The 17,876-nt window shown below is 30.9% G+C and overlaps 1 protein-coding gene across 12 annotated transcripts in view; it reads left to right on the top strand.

Annotated features, from left to right (window-relative positions):
- Nucleotides 1–1,642: 1,642 nt before the first annotated feature.
- The window catches only part of LOC145329103 (transcription factor AP-2-epsilon-like), a 42,279-nt gene continuing 26,045 nt past the window's right edge, over nucleotides 1,643–17,876 (top strand). For 11 of the 12 annotated variants that reach the window (XR_013882771.1, XR_013882770.1, XR_013882768.1 and 8 more), the window contains exons 1-6: nucleotides 1,643–1,798; nucleotides 2,436–2,489; nucleotides 8,420–8,491; nucleotides 8,966–9,037; nucleotides 9,504–9,808; nucleotides 17,206–17,317. Coding sequence is in view for 9 of the 12 variants with exons in the window: in XM_080173206.1 (XP_080029332.1) it covers nucleotides 1,697–1,798; nucleotides 2,436–2,489; nucleotides 8,420–8,491; nucleotides 8,966–9,037; nucleotides 9,504–9,808; nucleotides 17,206–17,317 (717 nt within the window). In the remaining 3 variants the exon portion in view is untranslated. The remainder of the gene's footprint in view (nucleotides 1,799–2,435; nucleotides 2,490–8,419; nucleotides 8,492–8,965; nucleotides 9,038–9,503; nucleotides 9,809–17,205; nucleotides 17,318–17,876) is intronic. The other variant, XM_080173205.1, reaches the window with a different exon arrangement.

Genomic DNA, 17,876 nt, shown 5'->3' with positions numbered 1-17,876 from the left:
CACAAAAAAAAATAATAAACTTATCCTGAAAATAATATGACATCATATATAGTTATTCATTTAGACAACCATACAGTGTTGAGAAAAAGGCTTAGATAGATATCAACGCTGTTTCTTTTTTATATAAAATAACTTTTTGATTAAATATTTGTTGTTTACAAATGTTTTTATAGAAATAAAAACAAAATATACAATGTGATTAAAAGCAGAAACCATTTGGAAGGGCGCGAAGCGCAAATTTTTTTCTTCAAATATGCAGGGAGGGAGGGGTTTTTGATCTATTTATTACACTAGTCCCCAATATTTCATATAAATTTTTCTTATTCCTTGGCTCAACAACTTTGGGGACTTTAATGGAATTTTGATTGGTTGGTTAATAAAGTCAAGTTTCCATACATTTCATCCACTAATTGTAATCTATATAAGGGGTAATTTTGTGTATCATCATTGAGGATGTACAAAATTTCTTTGGTAAAAAGTTTATATAATACGAAATAAAATACTTCCTATTACCTGGTTTGTTATGTTCAGTGAAAAAAGATTATAACCTAATTTTTACACTAATTAAAAAATTTGGTAAGGTTAAATGAATAGTAACTGTCTGTTTGGAGTGAAGCGCCAAAATTTTTTTTTTGGAGTATTTCTTGATCTTTTTTTTGAAAACTGGGATAGTTTTGCTTTTTGTAGGGTAGGAGGCAAAAAGGGGCATTTTTGTTGACCAGGGGGGGGGGGGCAAAATCGGGCATTTTTCAACATTTAGGGGGGCAAGGGGGCGGTGGCTAGGGAGGCAGGGGGGGGGGTTGGTCGCTAGGGGGGGGGGCGATTGCCCCAAATGCCCCCTTCGGTTCGCACGCCACTGAATATCTTTGATCAGTCTAACTATAATTATTCAATTATGTAGACAGGAATTAGCAACCTGTTATAAAACCCGGTTGCCGCAAAAGAAGTAATATTAAAATTTGTTTATATTTCAATATTAAACACTATTAAATAAATTTTATCTTTAAATTGTTTATTTTTGAAAGGAAACCCAATGAAAAGTCTGATATAAGTACTTTTCATATTTTTAAAAAGCCGATGTATACTATTAATTCCTTTATTTAAAATTTTGGACTATTACATTTTTATTTACATTTAGCTACAAAACTAGACAATATGAGCTGATCTTTTAAAAAATATTTCAAAGATTAAATTGAATCTTAAAAAATACATTTTTCATTTTTAACTTTCGTATTATTTTGAAGAAAAAATATAACTTTAATAATTTGGCAACCTTGATCAGAGAGTTGTTTGTGTTTTGTAATACCTGTCTAAACTACCTTTATTTCTTTAATCTTATCTCTGCTTTTATCTGCATCTAGACTAAATAAACACAGAAGATGTTATTGTGATCTATAGGCCATTTAAGTTTATATTTCAGTAGAAATTTAACGATGGTTTTCTGTTTTTTTAATTTGTTATTTTTTTTTATTTACCTTAGAATTTTAGTAGCAGACAGAGTTTTTTATAAAAATAGCCTAAAGCTATTTACAGACTTTATTCTGAGTCTTCAAATTAATTCTGTCATTACACACTTAATTAATACATATTATTTGAAATTCACATTTTAGAATAATATTATAATTCTAATTAATATAGTTTTACAATTTCAGATATAAATTTTAATACAACTTTAGGAATAAAAAAAACATTCTAGATGTCTAATTTAGTAAATTCGCCAGTTTTGGCTATACAAACTGCCAACTCCTCTATTCAAGATAATCAAAATAATAAAAAAGAGACGTCTATTCCAAATAAGGTATAAAACTTTTTTACGTTGATCCTTACTAGCGGCTACGTCCCCAAGAGGCCTCTAGTGGCACTTTTTTTAAAATAATACGATACCTATCTATGTTGCGTTAAAGTCTCTATTATACCTTGCTATGTTGCGTTCAAGTCTCTATAGGTAAAAAAATTTCGATTTGTGATTTCTCTTGGGATTGTGGTGGTACCCTCCCCCCAAAAAGTTATTAATCATTCCCGGGACCTATAAGAATCTACCTACCCTGTTAAGGAGAACCAGATCGGTTTAGCGCTTAGCTAGATCCTTCATTACAAACACAAGACAAACCGACATCCTGTTACTTTAGTATAAGGAATAAAAGTAACAGGATTTCAGATTCTCGCTAACCGATATATTTCTCCCTTACTATTTAGCTTCTCATTAGTCCTATTTGGCTGGAAATAACCACTACCCTCCCAAGAGAAATAAAAAAAATTATTCCCATAATTTACATTTTTTTTCTTTTATAACTATATTGAAAGGAAGAGTGAACTTCAACCCCCCCCCCCCCCTTTAATAAATTATTCTCATTAAATGGTGGATATTTTTTAAAGGAAAATTAAAATTTGTTAAAATTTACTCATGAAGCTTCAATACATATTTTTTTTTGCAGAAAAAGCAGACTTTTATAGAGAAAAGCAAATATGAATCCGATTTAGAAAATAAGGTAAATATACTACAGAAAGATTTTTTGTTAGAGTCGAGTTAAGATCTTCATTTAATACTTAATAAAGCGCAGAGACTGGTTAGGTCGCTTATTTTTGGATTTCAATTACCTTTTTTTACTCAGAAGAATTAAATGCCTTTGATCTCCACAACTACTGTTCTGATCAAAGAAATAAATGACGAAAATGGGCTCTAAGAAATCTCAACTATTACAAAATATGAACTGTAAGTACAAAATCTAGGATTTCTGTTTTAAAAGTCTTTGCTCCTTTAAAGGTGTTTTATTTGGGCCCAGTAATTTGTCACTTGTCTTCATATTATTACTTAAAAAGGTATATTTGTCATAAAACTAAACTTAGTGTTATCTTCTTAAAATTTTGCCCCTCCACCCCCCCCCCCCCCCCACAGAACTTTGACTCTGGCAGAGAACGCAATTTTTTTTCGATTAGGTTAGGTTATAAGCTAGAGGGCCGAGGCCCGTGGCTAGGCAGGCTAGGGGGCCGATCGCTGCGGCTAGGCAGGCAATGTTGCTTAGCACCGCGGCCAGAGTTAAATATTCTACAAAAGGTTCGTAGAAAAATTTTTCAAAATTAAAAAAAACCTAAGATTATACCTACCCACTTGTCATAAAAACATTTGTCATAAAAGATAGGCAAGTAAAAAAATAAGTTGTCATAAATACACTTGTCATACAAATATTTCTTATAAAGGTGTGTTCTGTCATTAAAGTAAGTTTGTCATAAAACATTTGTCATTAAAATATATTTGTCATTGAACAATAGTCATTGAGGTAATTTTGCCCTAATTGTACTAAAAAAATTTAAATCATTATATAATATGCATTTTATTCCTAATAACGTATCCTCTAAGCCCAAAGATAAAGCCTTGCATCTTGTTTAAACTGTTTTTAACCTATTTTTGAATGGCACAGTTATGGAATCTTGACCACAAAGAATTTTTTATCCAATCTTGACAAGTGAGGTATTTTTGGAAAGAGGAATATACATAGAAAACGCCTATGTAAATTAGAAAATCCGCAGAAATCATATTTGCAAGTTATTTGCAAAAATCTGCAATGTTAATTTGCAAAATTAATTTCATGCCTTAAATGACAGATTTAGAAAAAAATCTTTTTATGAAATGTGTTTATCTATAAGTTTAGAACATACTTAAGGCAAAAAAAATTTCTTTAGTGTTACTTTTTTCACCTTATATATGAAAAAAGCAGTTTCTCACATTTTATGATAAAAAAAGGGTTTAGGAACAAAAAATATGTTTTTTCTTGATGTAAACACAATAATTGGCATAAAATCTATAATTCTGAATGTAAAAATCAGATATAGAATCCTTTTTAGAGCAAATATAGTGCAAAAAGTAACCAAGACATTTTTGCAAAGTATGAAAATCTAAAGAAAATAGTTCTTTTTGCTTTTGATATACATATCAGATAAATGTACATAAAATTAGTGATCAAAAACTATAAAACATGTTATAAGTTTTTTTAACACTGTCATTGATTAAATTGCAATTTAAGGTTTAAGAATTATCAAAGTAGTGCTTAAAAACTCTTTTTATGAAGTAATTAAAAAAAATAAATGCCAAAAAACCAACTACAAAATGGTCTACTGCAATATAAAAAACGCCTAATTGTTGATTTGAATTTATTTTGTTTCATAACTTAATAAAAAGAGTTTTTATGTGCAACTTTGGTAATGAGTAAACTTAAAAGTGCATTTTAATCAATGATATGGTTGAAAAAAGTTAAAACTTGTTTTATAGTTTTTGATCACTAATTTTATATACATTTATCTGATATGTATATCAAAAGCAAAAAGAACTATTTTCTTTAGATTTTCATACTTTGCAAAAATGCCTTGTTTACTTTTTTCACTATATTTGCTCTAAAAAGGATTCTATATCTGATTTTTAAATTCAGGATTATAGATTTTATGCCAATTATTGTGTTTACATCAAGAAAAAACATATTTTCTGTTCCTATACCTTTTTTTATCATAAAATGTAAGAAACTGCTTTTTTCATATATAAGGTGAAAAAGGTAACACTAAAGAAATTTTTTTTGCCTTAAGTATGTTCTAAACTTATAGATAAACACATTTCATAAAAAGATTTTTTTCTAAATCTGTCATTTAAGGCATGAAATTAATTTTGCAAATTAACATTGCAGATTTTTGCAAAAAACTTGCAAATATGATTTCTGCGGATTTTCTAATTTACATAGGCGTTTTCTATGTATATTCCTCTTTCTAAAAATACCTCACTTGTCAAGATTGGATAAAAAAATCTTTGTGGTCGAGATTTCATAACTGTGATGGGGGGTCAAAAATATACTAGGACACCTATAGAATCAGACTGCAGAGCCCAAATTTGAATTAAGTCCCCAATAAACTTTTTTGGGGGGATTTAAAAATTAATTTTTAGTGTTGCTGTAATCATTTTGACCGAAGCAAAAGCTTTTTTTTTACTTCGGGTAATATTGTGGCTTACAGAACATTTTTATATAATTCACTTTATATTGATACAATAAAAAAACATTACTCTGTTCATTGGAAATAATTTTTTTTTCCAAAACAATTAATTTCATTGAAACATCTAACATTTACAATAAAACACATAATTCTATAATCTAACCAATAAGAAGTCTTGTTTTATATAATTCTTTACAATTCAAAAAAAGAGTGTTTTCACAAAGTGACGTATTTCCAATGTAGTTAAATATTTTTTATTTAATTAAAATGAAAAGAATGAAAACCATACACATAAAAGATACATACTTTTTAAAATTATTTTAAAAGATAAGTTTGAATAATCTTATTTTATAACACATTTGTATATGTGACAAAAATAAATTTGTTGTATTGCATAAACATTTGTTGTCATTTAACCCTTTACAGCCATTTTTTATGTTTTTAAAATAAGTGAGAGAACACAAACATGTTAATGTTAATTCGTTGATATATTATAAAGAATTAACTTTTTAGTGAATTTTTATAGTAAAATCAGAAGGCCTAATTTTACTCTATACCAGAATACAATATTTATGAAGCAAAACACTCTAAAAGCTACGAATTTTACCCAAATAAAAAAAAGACCTTTTGCTTCGGTCAAAATGATCACGGCAACAGTAAAAATTAATATTTAAATCCCCCCAAAAAAGTTTATTGGGGACTAAATTCAAATTTAGGCTCTGCAGTCTCATTCTACTGGTGTCATAATATATTTTTTATATACGTTTTAAAAATAGGTTAAAAACAGTTTAAGCAAACGAGTAAAAAATCACCTTTGTTTTAAAGATATTTAATTTGTCATAGAAGACCTTCCAATATCAGATGTTTTATGGTTAGAAAGTTGCAACAGGTTTAAAATTTTACATCTAGGAAATTTAGTTTTTATAACAAATGTACGTTTTATGACAAGTATTTGCATGTCAAGTGTAACTTTTATGACAATCATACCTATATTATGAAAAGCATACATTTAATGACATGTGTACATTTTATGATAAATCTCCCTCTCATGACTATTTTTTTATGACAAGCATACATTTATGACAACTGTATTTATTACAAACGTCCCTTTATTAGTATTTTTATTAATTTTTTTTATGGCAAACCCTAGATGACTAATGTTATTATCACAATTGTACTATTTTGACATGTGTATTTTACCTATAACCAAGTGTACTTATGACAAGTGATTTTATGACAGAAATTGCATAGACTTTATTTTAGTACTATATTTCTCTATGTTTAGATCCCTCTTTTAACTTATTTCACTAACTACAGGGATAAGGGATAGGAAACCTGGTCATTAATTAGGTCCCAGCATAGATTAAAAAGGGATATTGCAACTATTACCAATTCCTAATTAAATGTCGCCACTGGCGGACGCTTCCAAGTAGCTATCGCTCTAAACCAATAAGGATCGGCCTGTTTTTTATCAACCAATGGACAGTCGGCGGATGGAGATATAATAAACCGCGGCAATTTTACAAGCAGAAAATTCTAGAAAAAATAAGTAACTGTCTGCTTCTAAAAAAATAATAGATCACATAAACATAATTATCAAATCTGCCCAGAGTTTTACATTAAAAAAATATCATATATAAAAAACAGAAATAGAGGGATTATACTTTGGAAAGTGGGTAGCTACGAAATTTCATTTGGTTGTTTATAAATGAAATGTTGTATTTTAAATTTTTAAAATTTTATACAGAATTGATAAAACACATTAACCTTACCCTTTGTACTATACTACACAGTACAAATCTAATATTACATAAAAGTATCCATAGAACTTGATAGAATGTGCTTATTTATTATTTCTTTATTTTGAATTTTATTTGGCAATGATATTTGAAATACAATTTTTACTCCTTAATAAAAATGCAAATATTTAACCTAAAATTTGTCTGGTTTATAAAAAGTTTTATTTTTACTTTTTAGACTAGCTACCTGAATTTTATTCTATACTTTATCTACACACACACACTCAGCTATTTTATTAGCGTTGATAACAAATTGCTGCGCCATCCCATAACTGTCTTATTAGGCCTAGGCTTGAAATAGGCCCGTAATAATATTATCCTACGTTTCCCATCCCTTATCCCTGACTAACTATAATTTCTCGTTAATTGTATATCTTCAATGAGTAAATCTGTGTATCTATCTTTTACCACTTTTTAGTAGCAAGGCTACTCTTTAATTTGAAATGTCATTCTGAAACGTTTTTTGGGGAAACGTGATTTTCTCGGCTCATTTTATGATAGACGCCTGAAATTTTCAGGGATTATCATGAAAAGTTTACATTCTTCCTATTTTGACTAAGTTTCATTAATATTCGTCAATTATTTGGGGTGCTAGATCAATTCCTAGATTTTTAAGTTTTCATGATTTTCTCGAATCCTACTCAAGATAGCTTTTATTTGACATGAATTAAGCCAGTATGATTTTTAAAAAAAGTTTGCATGATGTTTTTTTGCGATTCGACCAACTTTTTTCAAATGGGAAAAATGGTCAAAAATTGTCCGATCTGCATGCGACTAGTACCATTAGAAAGCTTATGACCTAAGCTTTCTAATTATAGTTTAAAATGTTGATAAAAATTATTTTAAGAGGGTGTACCATCCCCCCTTCCCAAAGTCAAACGCCAACCGCCGCTCTTTAGACCGATTTTTGACCAACTTTTAGTTGCGAGCTTTTAATGGGACCAAGACAGTCATCATCCTTATTGCCATATCTTTCATTAGCGACGATAATATCTTGAAAAAAAGTTATTAGAAGTATGTTTTTTTAGGTAGGAGGTAGCCGGAATTCCCCCACGCTACCCTATCTTTTAAGGTTTTGTTAACATTAAACAATTTACACTAAGGCGCTTCTTAATAGGTCAAATATCTCTTAAACTACTATTCCTCTATAAAAACTTACTTCAAATATAGAATCTACACTAAAATTAAGCACAAAAAACTCTAATAATAACTATTCTGTGCTTTTTAGGGAAAAAATATAATCAAAAATTAAGGTGTACATGGTTAGTTGTACAGTACATGCTTATGCTAATGAATTGATATTCTGAATAAGAGTTAATGTTCGTTTGTCCTCCCGTCTGATTTTAAATTTTTGCTCTTATTGATTCTGTCATTTTGTTTTTAGTAGCGTATCTACTCTACAATTCAATTTGTCTGTCCGTCAGTCCGTCCGTAACGCTATGGGGGAAATGTGATTTACTTAGCTCCTATAATAGATAGAATACTGAAACTTCTTGACAACACTCCCATTATTAAGGAGCACAATTAACTATAAAACATCAATGGCGGTCGGACTGCTTTTTAGCAGGTTTTAGGCTATTTTTATATTTTCCACATTTTTCCCTTTATCTTTGGTGTTAATGGTATGATTTTCAAAAATTTTTCAGTTAAAGATATCAAAATTAGATTTCCCGTCGTTTGAAGAAAACAACAATGACGGTCAGACTGCCCTTTTGCAGGTTTTTGGCTATTTTTATATTTTCCACATTTTTCCCCATATCTTTGGTGTTTATGGTCCGATTTTCTAAATTTTTTTCAGTTATAGATATTAAATTTAAATTTCCTGGCGCATTAAGAAAAGAAACAATGACGGTCAGACTGCCAGGTTTTTGGCTATTTTTATATTTTTAACATATGTCCCCATATCTTTGGTATTTTTGGTCTGATTTTCAAACTATTTTTCAATGACCGTATAAAAATTTGTTTCCCATTGTTATGCGCATCTAGTATGTAATTTACTTTAACCGTCCTTATCATTCAAAATAAAACAAGGTTTCGTGTTTATTTTCTCCAAGAAATCTATTCTTGATTTTAATAAATACAATTTAAATCTACTTGTACGTATTCCCATCCACGATTTTTTGTGCTTCGCTACTTATGGATGTTGTCATCCTTGTTTAAATAAGAAATTATTAAATCTTTTATATCAACAGGGTCTGACAAGCACAAGTTCAAGTGAAACTTCACTTTTAAGCACAGTAACATTACAACCTTATGATCTTCAGGTAAGAACTACTTAGTGATCAACGTTATGTGTTTTTTAACACTCATTTTTAAAATCCTGCAAAACAAACAACATTACAACATTTTGTTAGGGGCTACATTGCTAAATTTTAAGAAAAACGGCAAAAACTTTTTCTCAATATTTCCAAGCTATAAATATAAAATTATGATTTGGGCTTCTGTGACAATCAACTTTTGTTTTTAAAAGTGATTTTTATTCATGTTAAAAAAGACCATAAAAACCATTTTTTTCACATATTCTCAAATAGATAAAAAATATTTTTTTTTCTTATTTATTAGGACAAAACTTTTTATAAGATACGCAATACACTTTGCTTTTAAGCAGCATATATATATATATTGGTAGGATTTAAAGCAAAACTAGTAGGTAGAAACTTTTAAGAAAGTGATTTTCAAAAATACTAGAAAAGGAAATAGTGGGGAAAAATTAACAAATATCTATTTTAGAATTCAAAACTGATTCTGCAGATGAACCAAAGAAACAAACAAGGAAAGTCTGTCATTTTTCCATCCCCATCTCCTTCTACATCATCACTGCCATTAGCTCTACAATCCATAACAAGGGAACTGGTTGCTCATAGAACAGAGTTGATGGCACGGGATGCCCACTTATTTGTAAAATCTAAAACAACTTCTGCTCAATTAGCATTTAACTCTCAGATAAAAATTAAACCAAGATTAGAGCCTCAGAGCCTGTTCGACCAAGGTTCTGTCAGTAATTTTCAAGAAAATATGATCATAGGGGACTTAAGGTAACAAGAAAACTTTTTTAGTGTTTAAAAGCAATTTTATTTTATGTGCTTCCCTATTATTAGTAGCAAAGCTACTCTATAATTTTGATTGTCCGTCCGTCTGTTAGAGACAAAGTGGAAGAAACGTGATTTTCTCGGCTCCTATAAAAGATAAAAGAGTGTAAGGGGTAAAAGGGGTTCTTGTCAACATTCCCATTAATATGAAGCATGATTAAGTATAAAACATTCATTTCAATCGGACTGCTTTTACGCAGGTTTTGGCTATTTTTATACTTTGCAATTTATTTGGAAAAATGGGATTTTCTCAGCTCCTTTTAAAGATAGACGACTGAAACTTTTTATTAACATTAAACATGGTTAAGTATAAATCAACAATGGGGGTCAGACTGCCTTTAGGCAGGTTTTTAGCTACCTTTATATTTTTCACATATTTCCCCATATCTTTACTTGGCTTTTCAATTTTTAAAAAAAGCAGTATTAAAATCAAATTTCCTGTTTTTCCGAGGTATTTTTTATTTTTAAAGATAAAAAAGCATTTTTTTATTTTTTTATACATATTTAAAAATAGAAAAGTATGCAAGAAAGGTTTTTTGTTCAATGCTGTTAATTTTAACAAATGCTCTTTTAAATCCTTTGTCCGGATTCTTTTTCTAGATTTTATTCTTCGCTACTTATTGATGTTGTCATTCTTGTTTTAATAGACATGTAAATAAATCAAACGGGGGGGTAACTGTGTGTAAACTTAAAGAAAATAAAATGAAAAAGATTTCTCACTAGGTATACGTTCTGGCTTTTTTTTTATAGTTATCAAGGGGGGGGGGGGAAGTTTTGACACATTTGCGTAAACCTGGCACCCTGGCTTGATCTTTGGACTGAGAGGGTAGGTTATTAGGGATAAAATCATTCTTATATGATGAATTTCACGAAGTTTTAAGATATTTTGGATAGGCCTCCAGGTTCCGGAGCTCCAGGCCTCCAGGTGGTCTCTGGACAGGTAAAAAAATAAAAAAATTCTTATTTGGACAGTTAGAGGTAAGTTTATAAAACAACATAACCTTCTTTTAATATATTATTTACATATTTGAAGAAAAAATTACAATCGGCCTCCAGGTTCAGGTGCTGGAGGCCTCCAGGTGGCCTCTGGACAGGTAAAAAATCAAAATTTCTTATTGGGACAGTTAGAGGTAAGTTTATAAAACAACATAACCTTCTTTTAATATATTATTTACATATTTGAAGAAAAAATTACAATCGGCCTCCAGGTTCGGGTGCTGGAGGCCTCCAGGTGGCCTCTGGACAGGTAAAAAATCAAAATTTCTCATTTGAACAGTTAGAGGTAATTTTTTAAAACAACATAACCTTCTTTTAATATATTATTTACATATTTGAAGAAAAAATTACAATCGGCCTCCAGGTTCAGGTGCTGGAGGCCTCCAGGTGGCCTCTGGACAGGTAAAAAATCAAAATTTCTTATTTATACAGTTAGAGGTAAGTTTATAAAACAACATAACCTTCTTTTAATATATCATTTAAATATTTGAAGAAAAAATTACAATTGGCCTCCAGGTTCAGGTGCTGGAGGCCTCCAGGTGGCCTCTGGACAGGTAAAAAATCTAAATTTACTTATTTGAACAGTTAGAGGTAAGTTTATAAAACAACATAACCTTCTTTTAATATATCATTTAAATATTTGAAGAAAAAATTACAATTGGCCTCCATGTTCAGGTGCTGGAGGCCTCCAGGTGGCCTCTGGACAGGTAAAAAATCAAAATTTCTTATTTGAACAGTTAGAGGTAAGTTTATAAAACAACATAACCTTCTTTTAATATATTATTTAAATATTTCAAGAAAAAATTAGGATCGGCCTCCAGGTTCAGGTGCTGGAGGCCTCCAGGTGGCCTCTGGACAGGTAAAAAATCAAAATTTCTTATTTGAACAGTTAGAGGTCAACTTATAAAACAACATAACCTTCTTTTAATATATTATTTATTATATTATTATTGATTCCCAACGATCCCTAGTATAAAATATGGAAGGTAATTTGAATTTTTTATATCAATGAGGTAGGTAAGTAATATAATAAAAAAATATGTTTATTTTCAATTATTGAGGTAAATATTTTTAAGGTTATACCTGAAATACATAAATAACATTTGAAAATATGCTTACTTTGTTTTACAAGTTTACCTCTAACTGTTCAAACAAGAAATTTAGATTTTTTACCTGTCCAGAGGCCACCTGGAGGCCTGCACCACCTGAACCTGGAGGCCAATAGTAATTTTGTCTTCAAATATTTAAGTAACACATTAAAAGAAGGTTATTTTGTTTTATAAACTTACTTCTAACTGTTCAAATAAGAAATTTTGATTTTTTACCTGTCCAGAGGCCACCTGGAGACCTGCAGCAGCTGAACCTGAAGGCCGATTGTAAATTTTCTCCAAATATGTAAGTAATATATTAAAAAAAGGTTATTTTGTTTTATAAACTTACTTCTAACTGTTCAAATAAGAAATTTTGATTTATTACCTGTCCAGAGGCCACCTGGAGGCCTGCAGCAGCTGAACCTGGAGGCCGATTGTAATTTTTTCTCCAAATATGTAAGTAATGTATTAAAAAAAGGTTATTTTGTTTTATAAACTTACTTCTAACTGTTTTAATAAGAAATTTAGATTTTTACCTGTCCAGAGGCCATCTGGAGGCCTGCAGCACCTGAACCTGGAGGCTGATCCTAATTTTTTCTTCAAATATGTAAGTAATATATTAAAAAAAAGGCTATGTTGTTTTATAAACTTACCTCTAACTGTTTTAATAAGAAATTTAGATTTTTACCTGTCCAGAGGCCATCTGGAGGCCTGCAGCACCTGAACCTGGAAGCCGATTGTAATATTTTCTTCAAATATATAAATAATATATTAAAAGAAGCTTATGTTGTTTAATAACTTACCTCTAACTGTTCAAATTAGAAATTTTTATTTTTTACCTGTCCAGAGGCCACCTGGAGGCCTGCAGCACCTGAACCTGGAGGCCGATCCTAATTTTTTCTTCAAGTATGTAAGTTATATATTAAAAGAAGGTTATGTTGTTTTATAACTTATCTCTAACTGTTTTAATATGAAATTTAAATTTTTTACCTGTCCAGAGGCCATCTGGAGGCCTGCAGCACCTGAACCTGGAAGCCGATTGTAATTTTTTCTTCAAATATTTAAATAATATATTAAAAGAAGCTTATGTTGTTTAATAAACTTACCTCTAACTGTTCAAATTAGAAATTTTGATTTTTTACCTGTCCAAAGGCCACCTGGAGGCCTGCAGCACCTGAACCTGAAGGCTGATCCTAATTTTTTCTTCAAATATGTAAGTAATATATTAAAAGAAGGTTATGTTGTTTTATAAACTTACCTCTAACTGTTTTAATAAGAAATTTAGATTTTTTACCTGTCCAGAGGCCATCTGGAGGCCTGCAGCACCTGAACCTGGAGGCCGATTGTAATTTTTTCTTCAAATATTAAAATAATATATTAAAAGAAGGTAATGTTGTTTTATAAACTTACCTCTAACTGTTCAAATTAGAAATTTTGATTTTTTACCTGTCCAGAGGCCACCTGGAGGCCTGCAGCACCTGAACCTGGAGGCCGATCCTAATTTTTTCTTCAAATATGTAAATTTAGATTTTTTACCTGTCCAGAGGCCACCTGGAGGCCTCCAGCACCTGAACCTGGAGGCCGATTGTAATTTTTTCTTCAAATATGTAAATAATATATTAAAAGAAGGTTATGTTGTTTTATAAACTTACCTCTAACTGTTCAAATAAGAAATTTTTTATTTTTTTACCTGTCCAGAGACAACCTGGAGGCCTGGAGCTCCGGAACCTGGAGGCCTATCCAAAAAATCTTAAAACTTCGTGAAATTCATCATATAAGAATGATTTATCCCTAATAACCTACCCTCTCAGTCCAAAGATAAAGCCAGGGTGCCAGGTTTACGCAAATGTGTCAAAACTTCCCCTCCCCTTAATTCTTAAATCAAAATATCTTACATGATTTGGATCTATCTGTAAAACATCAAAATTAAAGGGGACTATCCACGAACAAGAGCAAGTGATTCTAAGCATCTTTCAGCATTGACCCATAGTATTTTTAAGTAAATATACTAGGTTTATGTTTAATATTTGCTTTATTGACTAAAAAGTTAGGTTTCACCATGGTTTTATGTGAAAAAACTTTGGAAACTTTTTAAATTTAAATGATCTAAGTAACTACAGATTTTATTTTGGTGAATTTCCTCGGGCTAGTTGGATAATTTCCAATGAGTTTGATATTTTTCACTGGCTAGACACGGCTATCCTCAACAGTTTAGCGGATTAAAAAAATACGCTCCCAGCAGTTAATGGATCCTAAAAATAGACATACTTGCTGAATCATACCTGGTTTTACCTAAATTGTACCTGCTCCTTCCTCAATTTTATAGGATTGTAAAGATTTTGACTAAAAATACTCTACTATTTGACTTAAAAACAGCTTTTGATAATAAATACCTAAGATAATTACAACTCTTTAACTCAAAAGGAGTCAGTTGTATTCAATATATGTATTGATAAAGTTGTTGACAGCTTTTGCCATTATTTACATTGTTTTTTTTTAAAACTACCATTACTTGACAATTTATGCAAAACAAAAATATTTTTTTTTTTTAAGGACAAAAAGTAGTACTCAGTTTAACCCACTAACCTCTGTTTGCACGTTTTTTTGTGCTGTAAACTACCATAAATACATATTAAAAACTATTTCATAAATCAATAGACCTGCTGTTTATGCTTACTGATAAATGCAATCAAATATTTTTTGTATAAAACGTCCATTTCCAATGATGAAAATAGGAAACTAAATTATGCATTACTTCTTATCATATGAAAAGATCAATAGTAAAGGGGCGTCCAAGCTTTTTATTTTGGGGGGGGGTAAAATTGCGCGCGAAGCGCGCCGCAAATTTTTTTTACCCCCCCCCAAAATTTTTACCCCGGGGGTAAAATTTGCTTGGAGGGGGTAATTACCCCCCCTGAAATCTGTTGGCAGGGGTAAATTTAGTTTACCCCCCCCCCAAAATTTACCCCCGGGGTAAAATTTTTGGGGGGGGTAATTCAAATTTTATTAAATATATAGTATTAAAAATGCGCGCGAAGCGCGCAAAAATTTTTTTTTATTAGAGATTTTTTGTTTTGGGGGTGGTATTTACCCCCCCAAAATTGTTTGGGGGGGGTAAATACCCCCTCCTAAATGGTTGTGGGTGCCTCCGGCACCCCCAGGGTAGGGATAAATTTTGAATGGGGGGGGTAAAATGAAAAAAATTATGGGGGTGCCTAGGGCACCCCCAAAATCGTTTGGGGGGGGTAATCGCCCCATTACCCCCCCCTTGGACGCCTATGCAATAGTATGCTATAATTGTAATTAATAGCCAAGAAATTTTCAATCATCTAAAAGATTAGCTGTATTTTATCTTGAGGAAAAGTTATAGGCTAGAGTATTAACCTATGTACCTAATTGAAATAATATAAGAAAGTGGATAATAAAAATATGAATAGCTCATTTGTTTTAAAATCAAGTTAGCAGAATACACTTAACGTAAATAAATCTATGTGTATTAAGTTTTTAGTAGCAGGATTCTCCTTCGATTTAAAGGCATCATCCGCGCTCTTGTAATGGGCTGCTCTAACGCCCACTGATGGATATTTAGTTAGGTAACCTTCAACAGACAACCAACCATTTGTCTGAGAAGGCCTAACTGTGCAATGCATGGAAATGAATTGCACTTGTTTATGGGCCAAAGCATTCTTCCTACAAAGGAGAGGGGACATTGGGCTGTTTATTACACTAGTAGCAAAAGTTTTGTAATAGTGTTTTCTTATTTGTTGGCTTACAACTTTGGAGACTTTTATTGAATTTTGATTGGTTGGTATTTAAGTTGTGTGTTGAGGATAGCTGCGTAGAAGAAAAATTAAAAGCTTATTTTGGGCACAAAGTTAGTATGCAAGTAATTGAGAGTGGGGGTGAGGGGGGGGTTAAGAGAGAGATTGTACACTTTCACGTAAACAATGAGCTCTAAGAAATGGGCAAAACATTGATTTTTTTAATAAACGGATTGGTGGCTGACCAGCAGCCAATCGCCAACAGGTGCAATATTTTAGCTACGTTCGTTAATTTTTATGGGTTTGTTGTGGTTGATAATGAGAAAAAATATAAACCATCAAACATATATTAATGTAAATTATAGGCTAAAATATACTTTGTCTATCCGTCAGTCAGTCATTCACTCCGCAACGCTATGGAGGAAACGTGATAGACAGCTGAATTTTTAAGAGATCAAATATGTTCACATTATTCTATGTATTTCAAATTTCATAAAAACAAGGATGACAACATCTATAAGTAGCGAAGCTTTCTAACTTTTACAGAAGCCGAGAAAATCAGTTTTGAAAAATAAATGCGGCTAATAAGCTGCTTTAAAGCAGTCTGACCGCTAATGATGTTTCATACATAATTATGCTCCATATTGATAGAAATGTTGACAAGAAGTTTCAGCTTTCTATCTTTTATAGAAGCTGAGTAAATCCCATTTCCCCTATAAGTTACGGACTGACAGACAAAGTGAAATATAGAGTAGCTTCGCCACTAAACAAACTTAAATTTTGCTTGACTGTCAGGAATTTTTGGTACACCTATGTATGTTTTAACGAATACTTAAAAATACTTCATCGCAAAACCCACAAATCATAATATTAATGCTATTTTTGGAGTATTTTATTTACAAAAATAACATTTATGCTGTTGTTATCAGAAGTTTTCAAAGTTATACTTGGCTGTCAAGAATTTTTGGTACACTCAGACTACATCTATGTATTGTTTAAAGAATGTTGAATATCAAACTGCAAAGAAAGCCACTTTCATAGTTTCTTTTTGAAAAGTCCAACAATTATTGTAAGAATTTAAACTAGCAAACAATCATTTACAAACATTTGCATAACACAATTTTCATGAAAAATATTCAGATTTTGTTTTTCACATTTTAAAAGTACGCTGATCAATAAAATGTTTAAAATTTACTTTGAATTATTTACAAAAACATGTTATAATTTTTTTTTTTCAAGCTCAATTTTTATCCATTACAAAATCAATGGTGACGTATTTTATAATCTCCTAGAAAATCTATGTGTTTTGCTTATTTCGAATATATAGTTTCTTTGTAATTGTTGATAATATAATGGTTGTATTTTAAGCGTCCTCTTTCTTTACATCTAAATTTTCTTTCGGACTTCAAAATGCTCACTCTCTGTAAAAGTTAATGTTCGTTTATAAATCTGTTTGATTGCAATTTGATGATTGTTGTTATCCTTTTTGTTTTAGAAATGATGACTTGACTGCAAAAGAAAATATTTCTAAAGATTCACAACCAACAGAGATATTTTGTTCTGTGCCTGGAAGACTTTCGCTGTTATCATCAACTTCAAAATACAAGGTAATAATAAAGTTTATGTCCAATTTTAGCTCATAATAGTAAGTTATAAACATCAAACAAGGGTGACAACATCTAAAAGTAGCAAAGCTACCACATATTTCATTTTTGCACTTTACTTTTAGGGGCTTGTAAGCTCAAAACTTTAAAATTTTGTATTTTGGGGGTTGTTTTACCCCAAAAGCCCCTAGAAGGATAGTGCGTAAATAAAATCTTTAGTTACTACTTATTTTAGTTATGTAAAAATAGTTTCTAATGAAAAAATTTGCTCCATATCTTAAAAATAAGTTCAGTACCTAAAATTTTAATAGTTTTTGGGGGTGTTTTGCCCCACTAGCCCCTAGAAGAAAGTGCCAAAATTCAATTTTCAAAGTTTTATAAATAGATCCAATCATATGAGACTTTTTACAAAAAGAACTGGATTGATAACTGTAAAAACAAGCCCAAACGTCCAGGACAAAATTTTATACTTAAGGGGACTATCCACAAACGAGAGCAAGTGATTCTAAGCACCTTCCAGCATTGATCCATAGTATTTTTTTAGTGAATATAATCGGTTTAT

Source organism: Acartia tonsa, chromosome 1, assembly GCF_053477335.1.
Source record: "Acartia tonsa isolate MP-2025a chromosome 1, ASM5347733v1, whole genome shotgun sequence".
NCBI classification, from domain to species: Eukaryota; Metazoa; Arthropoda; class Copepoda; order Calanoida; family Acartiidae; genus Acartia; species Acartia tonsa.
The sequence above is the reverse complement of the archived record's forward strand: the minus strand, read 5'-3'. Positions and strand labels throughout refer to the sequence as shown.